This window comes from Procambarus clarkii, chromosome 25 (assembly GCF_040958095.1).
Source record: "Procambarus clarkii isolate CNS0578487 chromosome 25, FALCON_Pclarkii_2.0, whole genome shotgun sequence".
In the NCBI taxonomy this organism is placed as follows: Eukaryota; Metazoa; Arthropoda; class Malacostraca; order Decapoda; family Cambaridae; genus Procambarus; species Procambarus clarkii.
In genome coordinates, this window is record NC_091174.1 from 42,967,482 (window position 1) to 42,980,334 (window position 12,853).

The following is a 12,853-nucleotide window of genomic DNA, read 5'->3' on the forward strand; positions in this document are numbered from 1 at the left end:
AATCTTACTTACATGGAGCCATAGAATGGGAATTACTTAACTAAATTAAGGAATGATGAGATTTACGTGTATAAACAGAAATAATGTAGTTACTAATATAATAGATACATATTTATAAAATAAAAGAATGTGTTGTCAACTGCGCATCATGGCAGGAAATAATATCCCACAAATATTGCCGTCATGGTGGACAATAATAACGGTTTCCCACACAGTCTTGCCAATAAGTGATCAACAGAAACTATAACTTTCTCACGGGAAGCTGACACTCACAAAAAATATAGTAACGGGTTCCCACGGTTAGCCCACGGATCACACTAACAATATAACATATCAGCACATACAAGTAATGATATAAACGTACGAGTACTGTTATAAGCATACAAGTAATGATATAATACACATACAATTAATGGTATAATATAGAAGTAATGATGCATGGAAATAGTACTTATTTTATATTTATATACGAATCCAATAGGGGTATGTAACATTGTGCACGTTTGATCCAATAGAGGATAGGATTGGGAAACTTATGTCTAATTCCTATCTTAGCAAGAAAATCAAATACATGTGCTGTTACTCTTAGTAACTTACTCAAGTTGGAATAATTGTGATGGTTAACAGCTAAGGTCTGATGAGGTTCTGGGTCTGCCATGGGAGTAGTGATATTGGTCACTATGACTTGTGGTTTCTGTTTAGACCACTGACCACTAACAAGCCATGCAGGTCCATTAAACCACATCGGAGACTTAATCAGCTGTTTTAATGATAAACCTCTCGAAAGGTAATCTACTGGATTGACCTTGGTAGGAACATGTCTGAATTTTTATCCTGCAGATAATTTATGGATTTCCCTAACACGATTGCTGACATAGGGAGTTTTATTATTATTGTTTCTTACCCATTGTAAGACTGCCTCATTGTCTAACCACATTACGATCTCACCAAAGTGAATATTGTTGAGTGTCTTGGTCAGGCAATGAGCCAATCTTACTCCCACCAGCAATGCAGTCAACTCCATTTGAGGTAAAGATCTCTTCTTGATTGGAGCAACTCTTGGTTTTGATGTGAGTAAAAATGATCGTACATTATTGACTAAGTAGGCTGCAGCGCCATACGCTTTGCCAGAGGCATCGGAAAAGATGTGCAAATTTGTGGGTAAGTTTTGTCCTGAAGCATTACGAGGAAATTTTAAAACACCTAATTGATTAAAATCCGTTGTGAGTATTTGCCATTTATCTTGCAACTCAATTGGCAACGGATCATCCAAGCCCATATTTTTCTGCCAGCATTCCTGCATGAGGAGTTTGCCGCTTATTAAAATAGGAGTAAGTAAGCCCAAAGGGTCAAATGGTTGACTGATATACGAGAGTAATTTTCTCATGGTAAGGGTTGAATTATTTGTTTGTACTGACTTGACATTCATCTCGTCGGTAACTGTGTTCCATTCCACGCCCAGAACATTTAATTGATTAGGTACCCGATAACCAGGAAACTCTCTCGTTCATCTGTTTAATAGTTTATTGTTTGAGGCCCATGATTGTAGTGGCATATTGGCTCCTAGCAACTCACGATTAGCCTCATGGTAGATTTCTACCAATTTAAATTCATCATTAGTATTTCCCTGGAAGTTGTCTACATACAAGTTGTCGCTAATTTCTGTTTTATAAGGGCTATTTGACTTCTTCAAATGTGTATCTAATGTGGCTTGAAGTAGAAACGGTGACGAAGTCGCCCCGAATAGCACAGAGGCAAACCTGTAGGTTACGACATCACTGTCAGGATCCAGTGGGTCCTTAATCCAGAGAAATTTGTAGTAATCACGATCCATTTCTTGTAAGCCTACTCTAAGGAAAGTTTTACTGATATCAGCAGTATAAGCGAAAATACTAGTACGGAATCGTAACAATACTTCGTATAGCCTTTGTGTTAGGCTAGGTCCCGTTTGGAGACACTCATTCAAAAACACGCTGCTTGCCTTTACTTTGGCACTACAGTTAAAAACGATACGTATTGGTGTCGTCACTGAGTCTTTCATTACACCGTGATGGGGTAGATAGTGTCCTATTTTTCGGTCATCATTATCAACATCTTCAATAAATTTACTGTCGATTTGTTGTTGAATTTAATTGATGATACATGTTCAATTTATCTGGCTCTTTCTTCAGTTGTATTAATTGAGAGGCTGTCATGAAATAATTAACTGAAAGTTGTGGATGATTCAACTTCCATGGCAGTCTCACCCAGTATTGTTTGTCTTTATAGACAACTGAGTCTAGATATTGCTGGTAAGTCCACGTATCATCAGGACTTGGTTTATCAGGGACAATACCTAAAGTGTCTAAATCCCACAGTTTAAATACAGGTGGATGAGGCTCATTATCTTCAGATATTTCTCTGGAATGTAGGGGGTGGCTGTTCCGAGCCTAGTCACGCCACTATTGAATTGCTGGCTTGTTTGTTGGTTGATACAGATTTTTGCTGGAGAAGCATCGGTCCTGTTAGCAATTTGCCTGCAGCAGATGACAACAAATTCATTCCTAGTTGTCGGGTGCATCCTGTTATAAATCTGTAATAATAGTCAGCACCTATTGGGATACCAACGTCTGTGAAGCAGTCAGAATTTATTGTGATCCATTAGCCTCATGTAGTTACGTCTGAGATATTTCACAGTGCGAGCTAATCCTGTGACCTGCAGGTCTGAAGGAATCTTATCTACTACTACCGCTTGTATTGAATTAGTGGAAGATCCAAGTCTTACTAACACCTTGACTACTTGGTATTCACGAGTTTCACTGTTAGTCAAGAACCCAGAGATATTAAATTTCACACGTTAGGCAGGTTTTAATTTCAACTGCTCAACTAATTGTTGTGTGATGAAAGTCTTCTGTGATCCTTGATCAACGAGACATCTTGTATTAACTCTAGACTTCCTATTAATTAGTTTAAGCTGAGCTGTAGGCAGAGTAGTATTACTGCCTTTCTCAGTTGCAAGTACATTGATTTCTTGGTACCTTGCAATACTGTAGAATCCTCCCAAGATGTTATAGATTGTGATGATGTCTTTCTACATAAGGCATAATGATGCACACTTTTGTTGCATCTACTGCACAACCGTAAATGGACTACACATTTACTGGGGTCATGAGAACCCATGCACTTGGTGCATCTATGTAATTCTTGTAGTTGCTTAATTCAGACCTGATTGTAGATCTGACTTGATCAAATTTGAGATCAGCTACTCAATGATATTTTTAATCAATGGGAGTTGCTATATATAAAGTTTCAGACTGTTTAATCAGTCTGGTTAAATGACCATTATGGCCAATATAGGTTCTCCTTAAATGTTCAGGAGTACCCATGGTGGCTTTAAGTTCAAGTTTCATAGGACTTGAATAGGTATGCCTGATGTAGCTTGGGTACTTGCTCATTAGTTGACAAGTAAATTGAATATAGCCTAAGTTAATCTGGCTAAATTGCACTCTTCCTCATTCCGGGGTTAACTGCACCTACCTAACAATAAATAGCTAAGGATTTTGAGTAATACTCGATGTCACTATTAGAATTTCTCCTCGTTAGCTCTTCATTATCACCATTTGATGTAATAGTGAACATTCAGCAGCACTCAAAATTTATATACACAAATAATGAATACACAAAATGATTTATATATGTATATACTCTGATTAGAGTTAATATAAGGTTTAAAATCCCACCCTGTGGTAGGGTCAGCACAGGAGTAAATAATGGTACTTTGATCCCACCCTGTTGCAGGGTCAGCACAATGAATAATATATACACTACTGACTAGTTCAAGACTAGTTGAAATAATTTCTACTAATGAAAATACCAAGTTAATTAGTCTGCATTTGTGCAAAACTCAGCACAATCACAGCCTAAATTCCTACCTAATAAAGTTTGGCATAAATTAATTAATGGTGCAGCAATGTGAATAGATATATATATGTGCTGTGTTTTTGTTTTTTTTAGGTTTTATAATATATATATATATATGTACACTTGCACACACAGGTGAAAATATAAAATATATATAGTTAATTAATATATATAGTTTTTTTTTTTTTTTTTTTTTTTTTTTTACATGCAAGCATGCAAGATAAAGACAATAAATACAATAAAATATCAGAGAAACTAAAAACAAAATACAGATGCTACCGGCCAGAAGGACCGACAGCACAGGACAATAATTAGCAAAAATGGAGGAATAGCATACATCACGACAAATTAAAGAACAAAAACAATAACAAACAAGCAAATAAACAAAAACAAACACCGGCCAGAAGGACCGACAACAAAACACATCAAAATTTAGAAAATGAAACATAACACAAGACAATGCACACACAAACAAATCATAAATATAAACAAATGGAAAATTAAAAAGAAAACACAATACAACAAGGTAATACATGAAGAGAATACACATTCTGCAAAACACCGGCCAATCAGCGGACATACTTGCCCGGGAACAAAGCCCGGGGAAAACGCACATTGAACGCCTCCCAACGTCTCGCAAGCAGGGGACCCAAATAGTATCACTCCTGACGCGAGTAACTGCCACAATGCCCTACATCAAGGGAACACCCCCACCATGAAATTCCCCCGGCTCGTCATTCAGCAGTAACTCAGCAATCGCCGACCAGTGACTTGGTGGCATCACCGACGCCGGCAACACGTCCCCCAGGTCCCCAACACACACCCTCACAAGAGGGGGCTGGACATAGGACACCACCACCGGGGCACCAGCGGCCACGGGCACACCACCAGACGACTGCAGAGAACCAGGGCGGCGCGCATCCTTCCTTAAGGTCACAACCAGGCCAGGCCCAGCACCAGCAACCACCCCATCCCTGGGAGCGGGAGCCACCACCTCCCACTGCGGAGAATTCCCAGGCGGAGAAGGAATGGAAGGCACCCCCGAGACCTGGGCACCAGCATCAGCAGGCACATGAACCTCTGCCACCACTAACCGTGGAGACAGCGACACATCCGGTTCCACATCGTCAACACCCAAGGACCCACAGTCACCGAGTTCCCCAAAATCGGCCCAGGCAGACGACGAACGCCTGGAACGCTTGGGCTCCGGCCGGAGATCGTTAGAGCCGGAAGGGGACCCAAAAACACGGGTCCCACCAGCTGGACGAACCGACGCCCGATGCAGAACGGCAGCAGCCTCCACCACAGGGGGAACTGGCCCACACACAGCAGGAGGCTCCGCAGCCACCAAGGCACCCAGCACATCCGAGACCCGAGGCGAGAACACAGGGCCAGGCGCAGCAGCCGAAGACGAGGGAGAATTGGGAGCGGACGAAGACGAGCGGTGGGAGATTTCCCACCGCTCCAGAGGGAGCGGTGGGAAATCTTCATCCTGGAACAAGTTGACTGGAGCAACCGGATCCACAGTGCATCCGGCAACCTGATGCCCCAACATGCCACACCGGAAACAAGTACGGGGTTGCCCGGCATAATACACCCGCACGTAGTACCCTAAAAGTCGGACAGAGGATGGAATGTCCGACCTCAGGCGCATCCCGAGGGTACGAATGTTTGTCTTCAACCCCGCATATTTTCCAGAAGACAGCTTGTGCATCCTCACACTGACGACGGAGCCAAATTTCACTTACGTATTGGTAAGTTTGCAAGTTTGTTCATGCTGCGCTCCTACAATAATTAAGCAGAAACGAAAATTAAACAGCTCAAACAAAAATTGATGCAAGTATTTTTCACTAACTCTTAGTGCAGAAAACGTTGAATTAATATGATTTTCTTGGCAAACCTTAAGCGCAGGTATTGTGGACCTTGGTCCTAGTGAATTCACAGGTGCAGAAGTTTCTTGATGATTTCGTGTTACTGCTAAATTCAGGAAATGCTAGATGCATTGGGTGCTAGATTCTCTAGCCTAATATTATTGATTATCCAGGGAGTGCTAGATTCTCTAGCCTAATATTATTAATTACCTAGGGAGACTGAGTGTGGTCAATTATTACTTGTCAAGAATAATTCTAGGTCTGCAGTGGATTCAATGGCTTGGTCGCTGTTACATGTACTTGTTTAGGTACGGACCACTGATTTTCCACTGAGTGCTATGAAACATCTCGGCGAATACTAATCGTACTACATCCAATCTGGATTTATTACTCAGCTGTGTTTCTCATTTTACATTGTTGCTGGAGAATTGATTTACTGCGGAATAATTTATTATTGTTGGCAGGCATAGGCTTGTTCATATTCAGAATTTTACCTGTAAGTAAGTAGCCATCTGCAAATTGGAGCATATTTATGCCCAATCTTATAACATGTCCAGTTATGAACTTTTTTTTTATATATATATTTACATGCAAGCATGCTTATAAGTACAATAAAAGTAAACAATAAAAACACAGAACAGACCAAAATAACAAAGCAAAAGCATAAAGGAACAAATGTACTAAACACAAAAACGCCAACCGGAAGGGCCGACCACAAAACAACAATAATTACAAACAAAATACAACAAGCTAGTTAAAACACAGCAGAATACAATACAGAAATAACACACCAAAACATGAAATATTCAGAACAAGGCTACCAGCACCACAAACACACACGGAGAGGCACCAAGACAAAACGAAAATAATAATAATAATAATAATAATAATAATAATAATAATAGTAAAAATAACAACAAGAAAGGAAAACAAACAGAAAGAAAAGCACAATGGCAAAACACGACAAAAAGCAGAAACCCAGACCGGGTCACGCCAACAGCCTGAAGGGCACTCAACACGACACAAACAAGTGCACAAACAGCATCATAAAAACATAGAACCACAAAGCATAACATAAGAACACGACATCCACAACCAACCAAACCCCAGACCGCACAGAAACCGGACACACACACACACAAGGGGCACAAACCCACAACCACAAACCGGAGCACGCAGGAACCGGGAAACAAACCCGCCCCACCCACACACACACCCGACCCGCACCCCACAACCATGCACACAAATGGAAACAACCCACAATACACAAAGGAATCATGAGCGAGGAATACATTTCTCAGAGACAGGAATATATTTCTCAGGGAACGAATCCCAAGGATACCTTTGCTTATAGGCCTCACAAATCAAATACTCCATGTCGGTGGGGGACGATCCCCCTGCCGCCGTGGGCCCTGCATAAACTCGGGAACCTCCAGATCCGGCAGAAACGGCCTCGTAGCCTGGTGGATAGCGCGCAGGACTCGTAATTCTGTGGCGCGGGTTCGATTCCCGCACGAGGCAGAAACAAATGGGCAAAGTTTCTTTCACCCTGAATGCCACTGTTACCTAGCAGTAAATAGGTACCTGGGAGTTAGTCAGCTGTCACGGGCTGCTTCCTGGGGGTGGAGGCCTGGTCGAGGACCGGGCCGCGGGGACACTAAAGCCCCGAAATCATCTCAAGATAACCTCAAGATAAACGGCCACTCCTTAAGCTCACCGACGCAAGTCACATAACAAGGCTGGGGAGCGCAAGCCACGTCTTTCGAGGAAGCATGCGAGGGCTGCCGAGACGGCCGCGTTGCCGTACGCACAGGAGCAGGGGACAATCGACGAGATGGTAACGCCTCCACCGAGACCGCAGGAGACACTGAAGAGATAGCCGGAGACGGAATAGGCGTCGAGACCGCAGTCGATGAAACGGGGATCGAGGAAGGGGTTACAGAACTTCCAGAGTGAGCAGTCTTTTTCAACAGCAACACCAGGCCACTCCGCTCACCACGAACCTCAGCAGGGGGAACCACCCCCCACGAAGAACCGGAGCCATCCAAGGCAGGCGACGCACCTGAAGCAGGAACCGCAGACACCATATCTGAAGTGGAGGCCGAAACACCGGCACTGGCGTCCTCAGGAAAATGCACCTCCACAGTCACCGTAGTATGCAACGCTACCGGAACCACCCCTCCGTCGCCGGCAGATCCACAAGCGTCGAAATCGCCAACGTCAGCCCATGCTGAAGACGAACGCTGGGAATGCTTAGGCTCTGGCCACACATCATCAGACCCGGAGGCTGACTCAGAGACACATGCAACACAAGCCGGGCGAACCGATGCACGTCGCAGAACGGCAGCATCCTCAACCACATGGGGCACCAGGCCAGGCACAGGAGGAATCGCCGGATCCACCCCATCACCCAGCACAGCCGGAACAGACGGCAAGGGTGCAAGGACAGGGTCAGACGCAGCAGAGGACGAAAAGGAAGACGGGGGAATCGAGCAGAACGCAGTCTGAAGAACCCCAGGGACACTAGTCGGAGCAGGGCGATCACCATGCGACGACACAACCTCTTGAAGAGAGGCGACAACAACAGGGGGCGCACCAGGTGGCGGAACAGGTGACACAGGAGCCATCCAAGGCAGGCGACGCACCTGAAGCAGGAACCGCAGACACCATATCTGAAGTGGAGGCCGAAACACCGGCACTGGCGTCCTCAGGAAAATGCACCTCCGCAGTCACCGTAGTATGCAACGCTACCGGAGCCACCCCTCCGTCGCCGGCAGATCCACAAGCGTCGAAATCGCCAACGTCAGCCCATGCTGAAGACGAACGCTGGGAATGCTTAGGCTCTGGCCACACATCATCAGACCCGGAGGCTGACTCAGAGACACGTGCAACACAAGCCGGGCGAACCGATGCACGTCGCAGAACGGCAGCATCCTCAACCACATGGGGCACCAGGCCAGGCACAGGAGGAATCACCGGATCCACCCCATCACCCAGCACAGCCGGAACAGACGGCAAGGGTGCAAGGACAGGGTCAGACGCAGCAGAGGACGAAAAGGAAGACGGGGGAATCGAGCAGAACGCAGTCTGAAGAACCCCAGGGACACTAGTCGGAGCAGGGCGATCACCATGCGACGACACAACCTCTTGAAGAGAGGCGACAACAACAGGGGGCGCACCAGGTGGCGCAACAGGTGACACAGGGGGCACATCCGCGGCTGAAGAGACGTCCACATCCACCGAATCCTCCTCCACAGGAAGCGGCGGAAAATCCTCCTCATTGAAGAGGTTCACGGGTGCAACGGCAGGTGCAGAACAGTCAGCAGCCTGATGGCCCAAGAGGCCACAACGATAACACATCCGAGGCTGGCGGGCGTAAAACACCCGAACGTTGTAACTCAGAAGATGCACAGAGGACGGAATATCTTCCCGGAGCCTCATGCCCAGGGTACGAATGTTAGTCCTCACACCCTTAAGTGGACTGGAAGACACCACGTTCACCCGCACACTAACCACTGCGCCAAACCGGCCGAAGTACCGCCATAGCAGACCCTCCAGAAACTCCAATGGAGCCCCATGCACACTGACGTGAGGGCACCACTCCGAACAGAGAGTGACACAGTGCCCGCATCATCCGGCAGGGGTAATGTCCGCCCCTCGTATTGACGGAGAAAGTCACGATATGCCAATTCCTCTGTGAACTTCAATATCGCTCGACGTGCCGTCACCAGCTCGACTCCATAAATGTTTATCACAGGGATATGAAGCAACTCACACACCAGCGCTATCTCTGGGTACCCAGCCCGGCCGGAAAATTCGAGGCCCACAGACTGAGCCCGCAGTACAGGGATGAAGGGGACCGCCATCGTGAACTCCACGTCAGCACAGGCAGGCAGAGACACACCCGCCCCCAACCGGCCAAATCGGTAAACAACACCAACAGCCGGAGCGCCGAGGCAACACGTCTGTCCCCTACCGAAGCTAGGGCCAGACTCCTGTTATAAACCGGTAATAGTAGTCTGCTCTCACTAGTACATTTACATTGGTAAGGCGGTCAGACGTTAACTTGTTGTCAGCCAAGTTAATTTCACGTTCCTGCAGGAAGTGGGCTGTGTACCCCAGACCCTTAATATTTAGGTCAAAAGGTATTTGATCAACAACAATGGCTTGGATAGCCTTGACATGATTACCTAGTCGTACTAGCGGTTGAAATACTGAGTATTCTTGGGGTCTTCGATTTATCATGAACCCTGACAGGTTTAATTTTACGTCTGATTGGTTGTAAATTGAGTGCCTCTGCCGCTTTCTGAGTAATGAAAGTTTTCTGGGATCCTTGATCAAACAATCCACGAGTGGTGATCTTGATCCCTTTGTTCTTTACTTGAAGTTGGGCAGTGGGCAAGGTTGTATCCACTTGAGACACTGGGCAAATTACACTGTACACATCTCGCACCTTGCAGCACTGTACTGGTGTAGATTCTCTACTTCCTATTCTAGGATTGACATAATTTGTCTTGACAAATTTGCACAGTGCAGCATGATGCTTGCCTCAGCTACACCTGTTGCAGGTGTTCAGTGAGGTGTCACAGCTAATAACATTATGTGATTTGAGACACCTAGTACCTTCGTGTAACTGTTTGAGTGGTGTGACTCTTGTGTCTCTATTAGGGTAATTATTACATTTGTACAGAGAATGTTTTTGACTGCAAAACAAATATGATTCCCATCCTACAGTTCGTTTAGGGAACACCGGTTTAGGTGAAACTGCAGGTTGTGAAGGTTTTGCTGCTTGTATTTGCTTGTTATATATTCTCTTGTGAGTACTTGGTGTACTCTGGGAAGCAATTATTGAACACTTGGGAGTACCTATTGGACTCTTAATAGCACTTGTGGGGCTCTTAAATCCCTTAGGAGCACTTAGGTCTTACTGATGAATCAGTGTTTAACCTGTTGTTATTACGTCGATTATTAGTACCCTTGTTACCTAGTGACAGTGTCACTTTAGGAGTTTCTGTTAAGGAAACTGACGTGGGTACAGTTTCGGTGCATTCAGAAAAGGCATTAAGTGCTTGGTTTGCTGATTGATTAATTAAATGTCGCAAACCTGCAAATATATCCTGCATTGACAGGATATTACCATTCTGGAATAAATATAATTTATTGAGTATCTCTCCAGACAATTTTCTCTGGATGATAATTTTAGTCATCCACTCAGCAGTTGGGTGATCCACCTCTTTACTGAAGGAATTTAACAGTGACTCAAGCTGAAAACTAAAGGCTTGTAAAGAGTCAACTGATTGTTCTGGTGGAGAAAAATCTAGTAATTGGTGAACAAGGTTTATAACAGTCTTCTCATTGTTAGCACTTACTCTAGAAGGCTGGTGTGAGTAATTATGACTATTACTTGTGTTGCTTGAGGCTTCTTGCTTAGCCTCAGCTTTAATTACAGCTGCTGCTGCAGATTCAGCATTATCTTCATTTTCTGGTTCAGAGTCACTGGGAGTTCCATCTGCAGCTTCACTTATTTCTCTGGGTTCCTGTGAGAGACTATTTAATTCAGTAGCCTCATGTATTGAATTTATAGAATCCAGGGAATATTGAGAAGAGATGTCTGAAAATTTATCAGACTCTGTGAATGAATTATTATGTGAAGTTGTATTAGATGAGATTGTAGAAAATGAAGGTTTAACTTCAGTTGTTGATCCTGTGTAGGGATCAGTATTGTTTAGAGGATTCCCGTCATTTTGAGGTAGCTCATGTATTTCATCTGAGCTGGGTGCTTGCTTGGGTATAGGTCTACTACAAAAATGTTCTAACCAATCAGGAACATTTTGGGTTGCAAGCACTTTATTGTAGTGATCTAACTTGTCTTGAATTATATCTTCATAGTCGGCAAGGTCAGATTCTATCAGACTCAATTCGTCTTGGTCAGTATTACTGACAAGGAGTATGATCCTATAAGACTCTATTGTATCCTTTACTTGGTCATATTTTTGGCTAGCCACCTTTGTGGAAATTTTTAGCCTGAAGACGTCAATTGAGTTAGTTCCTAAACAGTTGTCACATTTGTCAAGTAGTCTTGATAAGTGATTTTGAAGACCTTTCAAGTGTCTTCCAGTTTTTTCTGTAGCCATTCTGGCTGTGGATTTTAGCCTTATAGGACTTATATAGCTACTCGGACAGCTATGGTATTTGCTCATATATGTAGAGCAGGTATAATTATTGACAGCCTGATATTTCCTTGAAGCTGATTGTAATTTACCTCATTTAGAGGTTAGCTACCTACCTAATAATAAGCAACTAAGATTTGAGTGGTGCCTTGGTATCACTACAGGTGTTCCTTAGCTTTGCTCTTTAAAATCAGCCTTGGATGGGTAGTGAACTTTCAGTAACACTCAAAGATGGACATAAAGTATGTAATAAGATATAATTACACAATAAACGGTTTGTATCCTACCCTAATTAGGGTTAGCATTACATAAAAAATTATACACCAGTACTGTCTAACACAGTACAAGTTAGGTAATAATCCTACCTATTAATGCAGCTAATAGTGTAGACTGAATTTGTACAAATCTTAGTACCGTGTCAGTCTAAAATTGTCCTACCTCTATTGGATTGGCATAAAAACTACAATAAATGTGGTGCAATAATGTGCAAAATAGTGCTATGTTTTTGGATTTTGTAATTTTATAAAATACATACACTTGCAGATATTATGTGTATAGGAAAATAAATGAACACAAGATTATTAATTGTGTTTGGCAAGTATTCTACTGCCGTAAATAATATTTAACACTTAAATGTACTTCCTAATTGTGGAATATAATGTTATCAGGGTTAGTAATGATTAATTGATTTTTTGGGATCAGAAATTTGGTTTAGTATACTGGGGCCAGATTCAGGAAGGTACTTACGAAGGTTTTTCTTCTTAGCTACGAATGTTTTCCTTCTTAGCGCCTTCGTGGCGGCTACAGTGGTATTCAGGTAGTTTCCCACTAAGTGGAAAAACCTTCGTAAGTTCATTCCGGGATCTAAGTGTGGTTTCGACCACTCGTAGCTTTACGTAAACTGGATATAAC

At 43.8% G+C, this 12,853-nt stretch overlaps 1 protein-coding gene across 1 annotated transcript; it reads right to left on the reverse strand.

Annotated features, from left to right (window-relative positions):
• Window positions 1–4,591: 4,591 nt before the first annotated feature.
• Window positions 4,592–11,905, reverse strand: LOC138368591 (pneumococcal serine-rich repeat protein-like). Its single transcript, XM_069331118.1, has 4 exons — window positions 11,176–11,905; window positions 8,417–8,641; window positions 7,489–8,058; window positions 4,592–5,214 (listed from the first exon to the last, which is right to left on the reverse strand). The coding sequence occupies exons 1-4, from the start codon at window positions 11,903–11,905 to the stop codon at window positions 4,592–4,594; spliced, it is 2,148 nt and encodes a 715-aa protein (XP_069187219.1).
• Between the last annotated feature and the right edge of the window lie 948 nt (window positions 11,906–12,853).

Coding starts and splice junctions, on each gene's coding strand:
- LOC138368591 (XM_069331118.1), bottom strand. CDS start 11,905: ATGGCTACAGAAAAAACTGGAAGACACTTGAAAGGTCTTCAAAATCAC. Junction 8,059..8,416: donor GTCTGCGGTTCCTGCTTCAG/GTGCGTCGCCTG, acceptor TCTCTGAGTCAG/CCTCCGGGTCTGATGATGTG. Junction 5,215..7,488: donor TTGTTATGTGACTTGCGTCG/GTGAGCTTAAGG, acceptor TGTGTGGGCCAG/TTCCCCCTGTGGTGGAGGCT.